Source organism: Haemaphysalis longicornis, unplaced genomic scaffold (genome assembly GCF_048455015.1).
Source record: "Haemaphysalis longicornis isolate Haplotype H1 unplaced genomic scaffold, Haemaphysalis longicornis Haplotype H1 scaffold_1, whole genome shotgun sequence".
Classification (NCBI taxonomy): Eukaryota; Metazoa; Arthropoda; class Arachnida; order Ixodida; family Ixodidae; genus Haemaphysalis; species Haemaphysalis longicornis.
This window is the reverse complement of record NW_027526203.1, coordinates 250,026,154-250,041,679: the sequence shown is the minus strand read 5'-3', so window position 1 is coordinate 250,041,679 and position 15,526 is coordinate 250,026,154. Positions and strand designations below refer to the sequence as shown.

Here is a 15,526-nt window from a genome sequence, read left to right as displayed (position 1 = left end):
AGCGAAAAGTGCACCACACGCTGTGGTTCTGAAGCAGCAAGCGCTGGTGGTTCGCAAATGGTGCTGCACAATTGCCAACCACCAGTGAGAGTCTCTGCCCATTCTTCAACCCTGATCTATTCAAGTGGCATTTGGATATGGAAGTGCCACTTGTGCCAGTGAGTTTATGAGCTTACGCCTATTTCGAAGCTAGAGACAATAACTTCGCAAACGCTTTCACAGAAAAGGTAGCAATGTTTGGAAAGCCTTTCCTTGGTGTGAAATCAGTGGTAGCCACGAGAAGAGTGCTAAACATGTACTCTTGCAAAGAGGGCGAATGTCTAATCAAATGAATTTCCATGACAAATCTTTGTGGTAAAGGCGGAATAAATGCTGCTTCAGGAAATTACACATCTTACAGCGGCATCATTTTTCCGAGAAGTGATATCCATGAAGTCCTTGGGCCAAAAACATGCTTGTGTTTACAAGTTGATTAAAATAACTGATGCACTTCATCTACTTTGTTAAAAAAAAAGTTACCTGAATGGTACTACATAAAGAAAGCCGATACTGTTAAAACGGCACTAGAACACACCTTCGAGAGCATGGGATGTTCAAAGCCCGCAGTTTTGCTGAACTTCATAGAACCCTTCGCGCAAGCAGCAATCACCAAATATGCTGCTCTTTGTCGAAGTCTTAAAACAAACCCCGAAAGCTGTAATCAGTTTCTGCCATAACAGAAGTGGTCAGCTGAGTGAAAGCAACAATGCAGAAGTCCTCTTGCCAAGGTTGCGAAGGTGGAGCAGCCCGCACCCTCCCGCCTGGTAGTGCTCCATGCAGCGGCCATCGGCATTCATCAGCGGTCGGCACACTAGCCAGTATACTCTACAATCGGGCACAACATTTTGTGGCAACGGAGAGAAAGCGAGGGGGGGGGGGAAGCGAACTGCTTTGTGTTACTGTGTCAAAGTATTTCCCAATAAACTGGTTTCGGTTTCCCTTTTGACGTGACGGATACGCCATTGCTACAGTTCATTTTATCATGCGAGCTTTTGACTACAGAACTTGGATTGACCTAATTAAACCGTGGACGATACCGGCCAACTCTGTATCGTCCAAAAATGATGTGAATTTTGTCGGCGCTGGAGTCTTGGGGGCCTTCACTGATATTTAAACTCTGCTGGAGCTGAAAACTGGGCATCACAACAGTCAAGGGTAGCGTGCTTACATAGCGCAGGTGTGGCATACCGAAAGAACGGCACACACACCCTACAGCGTGAAGTCAAATGCTATTTGCATCGCGTTAAAAGGTGCAACTACAGCACTGCTGCACTCGTGTCTTTCCATAACTCTGGGTTGTCTTCCAGTCGCCAAATAAAGCCGTTTTATGCTTTGGGGACTTCAGGGTACTACTCAGAATCTCCACGTTGAGCGAAGTGACAGTACGCTTGCTTATGCCAGCAATCTGGCAAACCAAACAAAATGAGGAAATGATGGAGAGTCCTGGTTGCACCATTATCACTTGGGTGTATAGTTGCAGACAGCTTTCTTCGTTTGTTTCGAGAGCTTTTGGTTTTTGAGGTGATTGAAAATCCTAGGCGCGAATTAATTAGTGACCTACTGTAAGGAAAGGAAGCTTCCGTCGACGAGGATGCAGTGCTTTTTTTCTTTTTTTTTTTTCTGAAGGGAACCCATGCAACGTCACTGGTGAATGCCGCAACCAAAAATAACCCAGAAATATAAAAAATAATGCTCTCCGTTTCACATAATTCTGGCTAATAATTCAGTGGCAATATCACCAAGGATAAAAACTAGGGGTGTGCGAATATTCGAAACTTCGAATATTCGATTCGAATTGTTTGGTATTCGATTCGATTCGAACGACACTTTTATTGTTCGAAATATTCGAACCACCCAAAACTAAAAAAAAAAATAATAATAAATTCGGAGCGTGTCTGTATCGGTGTTTATTTACAGTGGACTCTCGATGATACGATTCTGGGGGTGCGAATTTCGGGATGATACGAATTTCCGAAAAGTCCCGGCGAAATTGCATCGTTTGCGGCGCGGCCGGCGGCGTCAACATGGCGTCGGCTCCAGCCGCGAAGTGGCGCGGGCGCTCGAGCGACCGCTTCTAACCGCTCTTTAAAATGCGGCTCAAGGGAGACACGAAGTTGCTTGTGCGGTAAAGGAGCTGATAATGCATGCGAAAGCGGTACTATAAAACATCATCCGCGCCGCTAGTGAAAGCGCCCATAAAAATATTTGCCGGGGTGCTAAGCCTAACCATCTCCGGCGGAGCCAAGCCGGCTGTCTCGATCTCATCGCAAGTAGTCAGGCTCCCCCATTCTGCCGCGCGCGTCGTGCGTCATTTTCTGACCGAGGTAGGCGCTACCGCGGGCGCGAAATCGTCGAGCGCGGGCGCGAAATCGCAGAGCCTAGGCGAGCGAATCGCGTGCAAAAACGCACCATGCGGTTCACGCTTGGCTGTTGCGGCGTGTAGCGAGCTTGGGCACAGCGAGTGAGGAGACGAGCGCGAAGCTTTACGTGCTCCAGAAAAGACTGCTTTGCGACACGGGGGTTAAAAAAAGCAGAAAAAATCACTAATTTCTTCACGCGAAAGTAGGAAAAGAAATAAACGAAAACTTTTTTCAGCTCTAAGTGTTTTGGTCTGTGTTGGTTCATACGAATTTCGGATGATACGAATATTTTTCGCAGTCCCGCGAGATTAGTATCATCAAGATTTTACTGTATCAGCGCGCGGCAATGTGCCCGGGCTCGGGCATGCCAGCTACTAGTGTCTCAAGTGAGCTGCTGTTTTCGGTATCTGGTAAAGTGGTGACGAGCAGGAGGTTGTCACTGCTCCCCGAGCACGTCGAGCAGTTAACCTTTCTCCATGCTAACATTTAAGTGAGTGCAGACTTTAACCTGTTGAGTGCAATGTAATTCCTAATTTTACTTTGTGTGATTTGTTGTGCAATAAAGTTGCAGTTTTTGTGTCTCTAGATGGTGAAAACATTAATTTTACAAAAAACAATAAGTATTCGTATTCGAAAAATATTCGAAAAATATTCGATTCGATTCGAACTTTGTTTTTATTATTCGAATTCGCTTCGAAATTAAAAAAATTGATATTCGCACACCCCTAATAAAAACTAAGGACTACATATATTTCAGTTGCTTAGGCTAAAGCCAGCACATTATTTTTGTTGAATTACTTCCAGCTGCGCAGCAAAATAGCATGGTTCGGCTCTGTGGGCTTGACTGTGTTGCTACAGAAAGTTGTCCCCGCGGAGAGGCACTATACTGAAGGTGAAGAGGACGGCAGGTGTGTGCCTCTCATGAGGGGTCCCCCCTCCACCAGCGATCACATTTCGAGGCAAAGAGGGTTCGTGGGTGGATAAGTTGCTGGCTCAACCCAGCCCCCGTGTGATGAAAAAGTGTGCCTCTAGCAGCTTTGCCCGTGGTCTCTCCCATCGTCCCAGTGGCACACTGGGATGGTCCCGGTGCCCACCCTGCTCACCGGTGACAACGCCACCAGGCTGCTGCTCCCCTTCTTCCTCCTGGATGTCGGCCAGGAGCGATGCAACCCTGCATGACAGCACCAGGGGAGAGAGAGAAGGGAAGCACACTGTCACAGCCTGCACGCTCGATTACCACTGCAGGGGGAGGAGAGGGACAGCCACTACTACCAGTGCACAGGGGTCAGCTCCAGTGGAGCTGTGGCACGTGGCAAATGAGGGCCTTATTCGTTAGAGGGCAACCGACGTAGGCCACCTGATTCCCCGATTGCAACCATTTCGCAGCACGCACCAGCTGAGGTCGAAAACCTCCCACGAGGTCAGCTCGTTTTTGCTGCCAAACACACACACTGACTTGGACAGTTAAACTCGGCAGTGACGCAAGAAGGGGAATAATAACAAGCGAGCTTTCAGTGTGTTGAATTTTGGCAGTAGTTTTTTCAGCAGTGGCTGGAGTGATGTCCCAAGGACCTGGCAAGAAAGTGGCTGGGAATTCGTCACTGCTCCATTCATTTTCCTTTATATACGGATCACAGGGTTCGTACAGGCTTGAAAAGCAAAAATTCAAGGGTTTTCAAGGACTTTCAAGGACCAGAAAACACATTTTCAAGGTCCCCATCTAACGTTTTATATGGGATTATTTATAACTTTTCCAACACAATGCAAAAGTTTTTTATTGCACAATACCTAAGCACATTAGTGCACATTTAGATAGTTGCTAACGGGTTCGTAAATGCTTCCCCAGCTTTATTTTTTATTTCATGGCTGGTATTTAGAGGTTTTTCTTTTGCCTTTGTGTTTGCTGAGGCTGTTTGATTTTAAAACTTAGTTAATGTTGCCTGCATCTCCTCCTTTGTCAGCAAGAGTATCAGCTAAAATTAAATCCGCAAGTGTTGCTGCAAGGCAGGATGAACAATGTACACGTCTACCATTTGCACGAAAAAGCAAACGCAGATGGAGCGTATGAGGCACAGGAAACATGCAAGGAGCATGCGTCCACAGACTATATGGAAGATGCAAGATAGAGAACAGAAGCTGGCTTTCACTGGATTGTATCATGACATGGATTGGATTGACAAGTGTCTGCTCCCACCAAACTTGTAATTTCACGCAATACACTGAAACTTGATTGTTACGATGTTTCTTTACATTTGTTAGCACCTAAAATCCACGAAAAACACTTTGAATTCTTGTGAAAAGACAGGGCCATTGATTCTCTCCGGAAAAATCAAGGGTTTTCAAGGACCATTTAAAAATTCCAGGACTTTCCAGGCCTTGAAATTGACACTTCTAAATTCAAGGGTTTTCAAGGTTTTCAAGGACCTGTGCGAACCCTGGGATCAGTATTGGAAGTGTGCGTTAAAAACTGGCATCACAAAGCTACTGGAAAAATGAGTAGTCGTTTGAGCAAACCAGACTTGTATTGTCTTTGTGGCCCTGCTAAATAAGAGGCAAAACTCAAGCGAGTGAGAAACAAGGCGCCACTTACGAGGGTGTCCCCGCTATTCCAGCTTCGAGACCTGTGGGGAGACAGGGGAAGGGAAGGGATAGTACGGGTGAGACATACTTGCAGAAGCTTCCGCACAAGCACAGAGCACAACCAGGGCTCACAACAGGTGGGCCACACGTTGCCACGGGGGGTTGTGCCCGTGAAGCAGTGCGCCCACCTTGAGAGGAGGAGCTTACCTGAGGATGATGCTGAGGGCTCTCGGCCAACCTCCAGGCTCCCTTCACGAGGGGGAGCAAGGGAGAGCTCCTCCTGGCCGAGGGGGTGAGAAGAACATGAACAGGGTGACTGCACCACACCCCACACAATGCAACCAGCTCCAAAAACTGCACATGTGGCGCACTGGGCAAGGGCTACGACGAGAACACGGGCACAGTGGCACCTTCGTTCCCCTCATTCGCGTGCGTACACCCACTGATGGTAAATCATATCAGGGCGGCTGCAATTAGTATGCTGGCAAATGCTTCTGCTCACATCCCAACTGGAGCTGGTCATGGCAGCATTCTGTCAGAGGAATGACCGAGGCCTCTGTCCACTAAGTACACAAAACGATCTGGGCACTCAAGTGTGTTGCGGGCTGCGCTCACTTGTGACACTGAGTTTCCGTCTTTCGGCCTCAGTTTTCCTCTTTCGGCCTCACAGTTAGCTGGGGGGTGTGGGCTTCATGACATTTTAGTCCCGGCACAAGGGGACGTAATATGTTCGGGACTAAAGCTCACGTTCCCCCTACGTCAGTCACAATAGAATGGGATTGTAGCTACACATCGTCATCACCAACAGCAACAGTCATAAATGTGGCCACAATTTGGTCCACATGCCTCTAGTGAATCTTTTATCATCAAAATACCCACCGTGGTAGCTCACAAGGTACAAAGTTTCACCGCCCATCGTTGGACTGCGTTTCCAACACAAGCTAAGTCCCCTTTCCTTCCCAATCCCCGTTTGCCCTTCCGGAATGTGAACTTGTGCAATTGCCCCTGCATGCATCCCGCCACCACAACACCTACTCACACAAGGCCAGTCCCTGTGATGCATGCATATGCCAGAAACAAAATGTGCACTCCACTACAGGTCCCAGCCCACACCAGAACATACTCCAAGACAAGAAGAAATCAGATAATGGGCACCACAGAGGCAGAAACCATAAGAGGAGTAATCCAGAGACAGCAGCTGTCTTCAGAACACACAGCAGCATTTGGCTTTACTGCAATCAGCTAGCACTCAGAAAGAGAAGAAAAAAAATTAAGGAGGTGGGGGGCACCCTTCGTTCTGCTTACACTGCATAGCATAATGGCTTCCCCTGGTGCATTTTGGAGCCACAAGGAGGTGTGTACTCCTTTGGGGTTTGCTTCTCCTCTTGGCCCCATTTTCTTCAGGTTTAAAGTACTCCAACAGCTAAAGTTGTGTGGCACCAGCACACAGCGGTCAGTTGCAAGTCATTGTGTGTCCCTCGCTTCCATTGCTGACCTTGCATATTTCTTCTTCTTCTTCTTTTTTGATGATGGAAGGTAGATTTCTGGTTTCATCTGCTGCTTACGATGCTAGGTTCCAAGTCTTACAGGGCACATACTGCTTTCGCATAAAACAAGAAGTGGAGGGAAACAACACAACCACTTGCCCTCTTTTTCTGTTCCATTTTTTTTTTCTGCTAGCATTTAAAACGCACTTTGTCAGCTTTGCACGTATATAAACAAAGGCTGTGGAGCACGTTATGTACGAGCACAGGAAATGGGGCATGCTTGCAGGTGGTTCTCGAGCCCTGCCTTGTACTAGTGATGCCACCCACGAAAACTTGGGCCACTTGGAGAGATTGTAAAGAACAGAAAGTTCCCCAGCCAGCATGACTAAACGCACAAGCCACCAGACTCATTTCACCTTGGGCTTGTTTGCTCTGTGTGGGCTCTGTCTGGTAAAGGAACATGTGCAGTTAGGTATACACAGTAGTTTCGAGATGTGCACGACTTGCACCAATCACTGCCGGAGACATCGAGCATCACAGTTTTAGGCTGTGTAGCACGTGAAAGACCAGAAGGTCGATACCAAGAGAGGAGAAAAAGCAAAGGTGGGGGTCAAAAGCAAGTCGGCATTCTCTTTCGGGACAGGAATGTACTTTGAGAGAGCTTTGTCCAGGCTCTTAACCACACTGGGCCTGAATCTTGGCCAGGGCTCCCACTGCGGCAATTGTGTACAAGAGCCAGAAGGGGCCACCAGGGCAAAGGGAAGGAAGCCATTGGAAGAGAAAAGCGGCTCACCCGTGCTTCCGCCTCCTGCCTCCTCTCTCTAGCAGGGGAATGCTGCACTCCTCCAGCAGGCTCTCCTGCACAGTCAGGGGCAGTAAGTGCCATGGCTCCTGAGGGTGAGCTGAAGCAGGCTTGCGTGCCCGTTATGACCGAGACAACCTCACCCTCGCCAAGGGGCTCCTCCTCATCGGGTTCTGGCCGTGTGCGGGCCAGCTTCCAGGGCCGCAGCAGACGCTCACTCAGCAGGCCTGCAGCAGGGGGGGGGGGGCACACACCACTTCACGCACAGCCCGAGAGTGATAGTAATGTACACGAGCAGTGTGCACTCCCACTGCTAGCTTGTCCACCTGGGATCTCACTGAGCCCCTGGCAAAAAATCTAGGCTCTGCCCAGAGAAACATGGGAGAGGAAGGTGGTGGGGGGTAGTGAACAGGGAAGCATCACGTGCTGGGGAAAAGACCCGGCGAGTTTAGGGAAAAGGGAGAAAGACAAGTGGAAATGGGCCCCACATGTGCTATGCAGGGGAGTGACAACAAGTGGGCCACCAGGGTAACGAAATGGCTGCACCAAGAGACAGCACCACACGTAGGGGAAGGCCAGACAACTCAATGGAGGGATGAGAAAACTGCAGGGCCAAAGAATGGACTGTGTTGATGCTGACTGACCCTGGTGCCAAATATTTGAAATGCAACGTACGGGTGCCTGTATCATTCCCTTCTAAGGATTGCCATAAAGAAAGAGAATAAAACTGCATGCAAGGAGACTAGAGAGGCACTTATCACACCTGCTCTCCCATTTTTTTCCCACGACCCCAGCACAAATGCCACATTAGAGGGCGCGTGCAATCTTGTTGCCACATGGCGTGTGTGTGTGTTCCTAACACGTTCCACGAAACTAAGCCAGCACAAGATTCGCGGTTTCTCAATACAGAGCTCTGCATGGTCTGCAGTCAGGTAGCAAGGCTGAGAAAGGAAAGGGAGAAAACAAATGCGCACACGATGTAGCAGTAAAGCCGCCTTTGACATATGTGTGGCCTCAAAGGGAAGAAGCCACTCTGTTCCCACATCCAGAGCATGCAAGCAGACTCGAGTGCCTACACAGGCGGTCAATGCTAGTTCACTTGACTCACACCTGGCACATAATGAGCTCAACAGCCGAAGGGGAAGGGTTTTAAAAGAACTTTGCTACTTCTGGGATTATGCACTGGGGAAAACAAAGAGAATATCTGAAGTTTGGAATTATTCCTGAATTTGAATACTGAGAATTCCAACACTCCTTATTTGAATGGAATTTCAAACTTCAGTGTTGTTGGCACATCAAATTTAAAAACCCATTTGCAAGACCCCAGTTGGGGTATTGAGAACTGCTTGCAATTTGTTAATGGCATTCACGGACCGTCAAATTAATGCACTGCAATGGAAATGAGTGACCACGCAGTGGACTGTTCACTGCAGTGTTCATTGCTGTGGCTGGTTACTTTCCTTTCGGCAAACCATTCAAATGATTCGTCTCAAAACTCATTCACTTGGTATATGTTTGAAGTATACAATAGCCCTCCATAGATGCTAACCAGTTATTTATGATTCCCAGTGTGCTTGTTATACAAAGGCTGTGATGATCTGCACTGTCACTTAGTTAAAAAAAAGCATATAAAAAAAGATCAGGGAGCGAGTGAAAAAAGAATGCCTAGCAGGCACTGGAAGGTGCCCCAATTTTAAGGAAGGCCCCTGAAACAGGAAACAGACAAGACAAGAAACAATGAGCATACGTACGCCGGCCAGGCAGTCGAAACAGTGCCTCAACATCTGGGCCACATAGCAGCTTTGCCAGGTTCTGGAACTGGAAGGGAAGAGAAGAAAAGGGAAAATGGGTTTGCCAGTGCACAACACTGACACTGCAGATCACCTTCATTCCGCAATGCAATTCATTCTCCCACGTCAACTACAAGTGGGGGCGTGGAAAATATGTATACGTATATACAAGCAGTACAATGCAACAAAGACTGGCCAGAGACAGTGGCAGAAATAAATGGCCGTAGTAAAGTGTACATTATACTATCTACAATCTGTGGCTTCCCTGCAAATGTGCGAAGATACTGCCAGCAAGGAGCCTTTTCAGCTTATGCAAACTCACGTTTCATGGCATCTTGTGGTACGCTATTCTAATTTGGGCTAGCCCAGGTCGATACTGCATCAAAGGAAGAAGAGAGAGGGAAGGCCCAAGACCCTGACGAAGCAACGTGGCCAAATTTGCTTCCTCTTTTGACACACAGAGTGCAAAGCTCACGTGAGGGACTGGGTACACACCGCACTCTTTCCCCCCCAAATTGCGATCTTTCAGGGGCTATGCATTCAGAACGGTCTCGGAAACGACTGTTTCAACTGCAGATCAGAATCAGAGCAATATGAAGACCCGCCTCCCAGTCCAAAATGCAGCCCAGAAGCTGTGCCCATGCCCTCCACTATAACGCCACGTACACTGCAATGCCTCCTGTACTACAGCTGGCTCTAAAAAGAAACACTACTACACACTACATGGACATGTGCTCTTCCTCGGGTCACAACAAGTGGCCACAGGGCGGGAAACGGACAACAGGCAAAACTGTGCACCGATTCCACCCCACCTGGCAGCTCTCAAAGGGGTACAAGATAACAGCGGGGGTGGCCAGAATGTACTACATATGTGCACCTGCAAAATAATCTCTGCCTTTCCCAGAAGACGTGTTATGGATTATGGTCGATGACAAGACTGAAGAAGAGAGCACTTGTGTGATTGCAGTGCAGACTATTCATCAAAATGACAAGTTTCGCTGCAGCAATGCACGGTTCATCTGTCGGTGAGGAGTTCCTATTGAGTTCTATCTATAGTTTTACTTTTCAATTTCCCGTAACTTGGATTGGTCTCATCGTGCCAGCCAAGCTACCAACCCTGCCTACTGGGATGTACCTCAGACCTGTTCCTATCCCCTTACTCCTGCAGTTACGACAAGCAGCCTAGAACCCCTCAAGTGAGTGAGACTTGAGCGTCTTTTCACGGCACTTGATGCTTCTGGGCAGAGCTGCTGAGAGAGGCATCCAGTCTACCCACCACCTCACCAGCACTCACAAGTCTTTCCTCGCATTGTTCCTCCCCGTGTTCAGCCACTGCAGCACTTGAAACCCGCACCCTGGTTGCTACTCAGAGGCTTAATCCCATATATCTTTGCCCTAAGCAATCAGCTCCCAAAAATGGCTCTGCTCTTTACCACACCCCTCCCCCCCCCCCACCCCACCCCCTTCCCCCCATTGCTTGCACGCAGTGTACAACTCTGGGAATCGTACTGCAGACGGATGGCACGTTGGGCTGCTCTTTCGCGCTGCTTGTTCGTTACGGTCTGGGAATCAGACCAGTCTTGGTTCAAACAAAGGGAAGTGGGCGCTCATTCACCCTTTCAGGATCCACTTTTTTTGCCAAATGTAACACCCAGGGTCAACATTTTTTTATTGCCGATTTAAATTCTTCGGACGAATCTGTCTTGAGAAAAAATTGTCGTAATTTTTTGGGGGTTACCATAAAGTGACAAAAAAATCCTTTTTGTCATTACAGACACGTGGTTTATTCATGAGTAACACAAGAAAAATTCTAAAAAAGTTTTGCGGGCACAAGAAGGGGAACAAGCGCAAGAAGTGCATCAGTTTCGCGGGCGCAAGAAGAAGCGCCCAGAGGGCGAAAGTGAAACTAGCCGCTGTGTGCCCGCATGTGACCGGATAGCCCGTGCACCGCTGTAGTAAAGCATAAAAAAAAAAAAAAAAAGGAGCCATCAGCGCAAGAAAAAAATTTCACGTATTTCCGCAGTGTGGCAGCACATGCCAAGTGAGAGAAATGAGCAAGAAAGGCGTGCTTTTTAAACATACAAGCAATGACGTACCTACATCTACGTCATTGACCATTTTGAAGGTGTTTGCAGGAGACGTACATGCACAGTCATGAACAATTTAAATACGAACCGCGGAACGCACGGCCGAAGATACCGGTGCCGTCACCTGGCAGTGACCATCAAAAAGAGACGGACGTGCGCAGTAGAGGTGTCGGGAGTGAGGGTGCGTGTCCCACTGCGATATGGTGCCCTCGCCTTGCTCACACACTTGCCTTGTCGCCATGCCGCAAGAGCACTGCAAGTAGTACCGCTGCCGCAGCTGTGGGTGTTGACCATGCTGAGAGCAATGCGGCGCGTAATTGCTTGCAGCTGCGTCCAGTGCTTGCGCGGGTAGCGCGTGCACGCTCTCGGAAAGCATACTGTTGAGTTGATCATACGTTCTTGAAGAAAACCAGTGCACAGAAATGGAGACAAAAAAGCATGTCGCCTAACTTCTGATGGCACTGCAATGTTTTGCGTTAGTGGTGCAGCGGCTCGGGACTTAAACAGTCAGCTGGCTGCCAAGAACACACCTTTGTTTGGTGCAGCCATGGCTGAGTCACTTCGCGCATTCGGTGCTTGTACGTAGTAAATAATAAATGTACGTACCACCACAATTTGCCTCCAATGATATTGACTGCCCACACTGTGTGCGCTGTGATAATTACAAGCAGAATTCAAATATTCATAGAAATTAAGAAGTGAGGCAGCTCTAACAATTCTATAGGCCAGTTGCCCTTGCACAACTATGATGGCGGCCCCATATTTTTGTTGTTTTGTTTCCACAGGCACCTCATTGCTTGTAGAACCCGAGCGGCCAGCACTAACGTGGCTTTGGGTGTGACCCAGGGGTCTATCGTAATCTGCTCAAGTTACTGCACCAAACCTGCAAAGATATGTCAGCAACGTGACGCCGGCACAGACGGGTAGCAGGCGCTCGTGTGCGCCAATCACGCAGTGCCCGCAGTTATAATCTCGCGCCACATCACCGACAGAACTGTTTTCAGTGCTCTAGCAGCATGGCGACAAGGTAAACATGGGAGCGAGGAGAAGGCACCATAGCGCAGTGGGACATGCACCCTCGCTCCTTACACCTCTACTGCGCATGTCCGGCTCTGTTCCCCGGCCGCTGCCAGGTGACGGCTTCCGTACCTTCGGCCGTGTGTTCCGCGGTACGTATTTAAATTGTCCATGACTGTACATCCTTGACCCTGAAAGGGTTAAAAGAAGGGAGGGCCCCCCAAATAGGGTTCCCCACTACAGCTTCTGTACATGTGGCAGCATTCCTCCTCAGATGCTTGCTCTGCTGCTTTCCTCCCTTGTGTCCACCCGTAGCATTCACCCTGTTCCTCTCTGCACTGTGGGCAATTATAGCGCATGCCCTTTATCTGTGTGGGAGCAGAGGAGGCTTGCACCCGTTCCCACATCAGGACCAAAAGCACATCCGCAGCAGCACAGAGGACAAGTTGGGCACTGGGGGACTGGCACCATTCTCTCTGTGGCTACTCAGTGCTTCCTGGTCCTGTCCTCCTCCTGCCTACAGCATTTGTGCAGTGACTTCTTTTCCTGAGCTGCCCTGTCCATCCCCAGTGTCAGTTCACCCTTTTTGACATTACACATTCTATTTTTCACTCCGGGTGCCCCTGTTCTTTCATACTTTCTCTCCCTCTCTCTCCCTCTTAGGCATTGCTCCCTAGCAGAGTGCAGGTGAGGCAGCACAGGGGTGATGCACAGAGGAGGACAGGTGGACTTTCACTGAGGGTGCCGCCGCAGAGCCCACGGCATTCCCTCCCTTCCTCCCCACTGGGGTCAGAATGTCAGAATAAGCACAAGCTCCGCACCATCCCCACCCACTGGACAACTGCTGCCTGCCTCACTCGGGTGGCCCAGAAGAATCCCTCCCCTTATGCCCTGCCTCTTGTCCTCGGTCTTACCCAGTTCTTCCCGTAGTGTGGGGCTCCCTTAACAAAGGGGCGCAAAGCACTGCCTGCGGCGCACACCATCCTCTCTCCAAGCTCTCCAAGGAGGTCGTCCAACAGGTGCCTGGACAGTACACAGATTGTAGGAAGACTGCCCTAGCACAACCAAGGGGCCCTCCACAGAAGCACTGGCAGCCCTTCCTGTTATCCAGCCAGGTTCTCTCTCTGTTGTGGCACCCACCGCGTCAGGGCGTCCTCGCTGGTTGTTGGCCTGCATGTTTGCCCGCATCTCCTCCATGCTGATCTGCGTCTCCCGGTCCACAACAGGGCCACGGCGGCGGCGACGACGCTTGGGTCCCGGCCCAGCTGGAGGGGACACTGCCTGACGACGCCTCCCGCCTCCTGGGAACATCATGGATAGGAACGGACATCAGGGGTGTCGCTACACACCTCCCAAGTAGCCGCCCCCAACTGCCTTGCAGTGCATCATCGTGCAAGACATACTGTAAATATTCCATATGACATCAAGATTACCTATCCTAGGGGCACTCAGAGAGGTGGCTACATTGGGGCACTGAACATCCACAAACGGATAAGTGAACACCACCAGCAGACTTGCTCCCAGCATGCAGGGAACCACTTCTGGACAATGCATCCGATCACATGTCCACAGGAAGCTTCAAAAGCAAATAGAGTGGAATCTCGTTGATACGATTCGGCATGATACGTTTTTCAGCCTAATAAGTTTTTATTTTCATTTCTGGCCGACGTCCCTTAGAAATAATGCATTTTCGTGCATTTGATACGATCAAATTTTTGCCGAAAATGGGATGTTATGACCGCGAGAATGGATCTTGACGACATTTTTATTCCTATCTATACTAGCTCAAACTGCATTCCCACTAGCCACTATCTGTACGCTGCAGAGCGGAGGTTTTGCGGCAAAAACATCGCTGCGAGGTGTGGTGGCTCCGTCCAATGATGAGGATACGTCAGGTGATGCATGGAGCGATCTAGCGAAACGTATCATAACCAAGGGAGGTGTGCAATGCTCTCTGCAGGCAACGGCTTCCCTTCACGAATTCATGCCATGCTTTGTGCTTCCCAGGCTGTTCTTTGTTCTCTTTCTGCCTTGTTACTGTGTTCGGTGGGGATGCTGCGGTTCTGAGGCTATTGTTTGTTCTCCTCTGGCTGCCTTTTGGCTGTGAGCGACGGTGCTGCCAGCCTTGTGACAAGGTCGAGGAAACGCAAGTTGCTCAGCTTAAAACAAAAATTGAAAATTGTATGCAAATTCAAAGAGAACCCGAAGAGGAAGCACGTGGACTTGGCACATTAGCTCAGTTTGAGTGTCAAGGCTCAACACAATTATCAGTCAGCAAGAAGAACTTTGGAAGAAGATGCAAGTTATCGGCCCCGGTGTGAAACTAACGCGAGGTGCGAAGCATCAGGATATGAAGGACGTCCTGCTTACATGGTTCAAGAAAGTTAGTACGGCAGGAGGGGACGTCGATGGGCGAGCACTACGCAAAAAAGCTGACAGCATCACACTCTTCTTGAACATTGAAGACTTCCAAGGGTCTGGTGGCTGGCTTCACCGATTTAAGGCACGCAATGGATTGTAATACAGAACAGTGTCCGGCAAAGTGAAAAATACCGGAAGCTTCTTTTTTTACGTTTCAGGAGAATTCAAAGACGAACATTTTGCAAAGACGCAAAGATGAACGCGCAGCGCAAATTAACCAGCTACTTCAATATTACAAATAAAAGTGAGTTGCTGACGGAGTATGCATATATTTTTCTCCTTTTTTAAAACTCTTTGGATAATACGACTTTTGCATAATACGTTTTGTTTTCCGGTTCCACTGAAAAACATATCAACGAGATTTTATTGCACTCGGTGTGGTGTCACTTGATACGCTACAAGCGCACCTTGTTTTTGAAACCACTTGAAAAGACCCATCCTCTTTCTTTCCTTTGATGCACAAATGGGAATATGTATTGCAGAAAAGCGGCTTTTATGCCAAGTGCCAGAGGCAAGTTTGAAATGTGCAGGCCAACCCGTTAAACTTAGCCTCCTGATCCAAGACTCCATTCTTGCTCGTTTGCTCACTTGCCCAGCCAGAGAGTCTGTGAAGACAATGGGTTGTAGCGTTTTCCCTCGTTCAACCTGTCCTACTGCAATCAAAGCTGCAAGCGCTACTTCCCCCATAAAGAGTCGTGCATTTATGTGTAATGTCCTCGAACTGTTGTTCACCATGGTTAGTGTGTGACACGGCAGAGATGCACTTCCAAGCATTTGCATAAAAAGTGTTGTGCAGGTATTTGCGTTGTAAAATGACTTCTCTCCAAGCACTTCTTTTACCCATTTCCCTTACATACAAACAAACCCGACTATAATAAACCCGGATAGAGCGAATTATGCTATATATCGAACAAAAATAAATCAATCACGGAAATGCGCGCGA

The 15,526-nt window shown here is 48.8% G+C and overlaps 1 protein-coding gene across 1 annotated transcript in view; it reads right to left on the bottom strand.

The window, feature by feature from the left end:
• Positions 1 to 15,526, bottom strand: part of LOC144158542 (uncharacterized) — a 95,507-nt gene that overhangs the window by 11,698 nt on the left and 68,283 nt on the right. The window contains exons 10-16 of the mRNA XM_077689495.1: positions 13,303 to 13,463; positions 9,020 to 9,086; positions 7,412 to 7,495; positions 7,260 to 7,324; positions 5,187 to 5,259; positions 4,990 to 5,020; positions 3,503 to 3,570 (exon numbers count right to left, since the gene is read on the bottom strand). Of these exons, the coding sequence (XP_077545621.1) occupies positions 3,503 to 3,570; positions 4,990 to 5,020; positions 5,187 to 5,259; positions 7,260 to 7,324; positions 7,412 to 7,495; positions 9,020 to 9,086; positions 13,303 to 13,463 (549 nt within the window). The remainder of the gene's footprint in view (positions 1 to 3,502; positions 3,571 to 4,989; positions 5,021 to 5,186; positions 5,260 to 7,259; positions 7,325 to 7,411; positions 7,496 to 9,019; positions 9,087 to 13,302; positions 13,464 to 15,526) is intronic.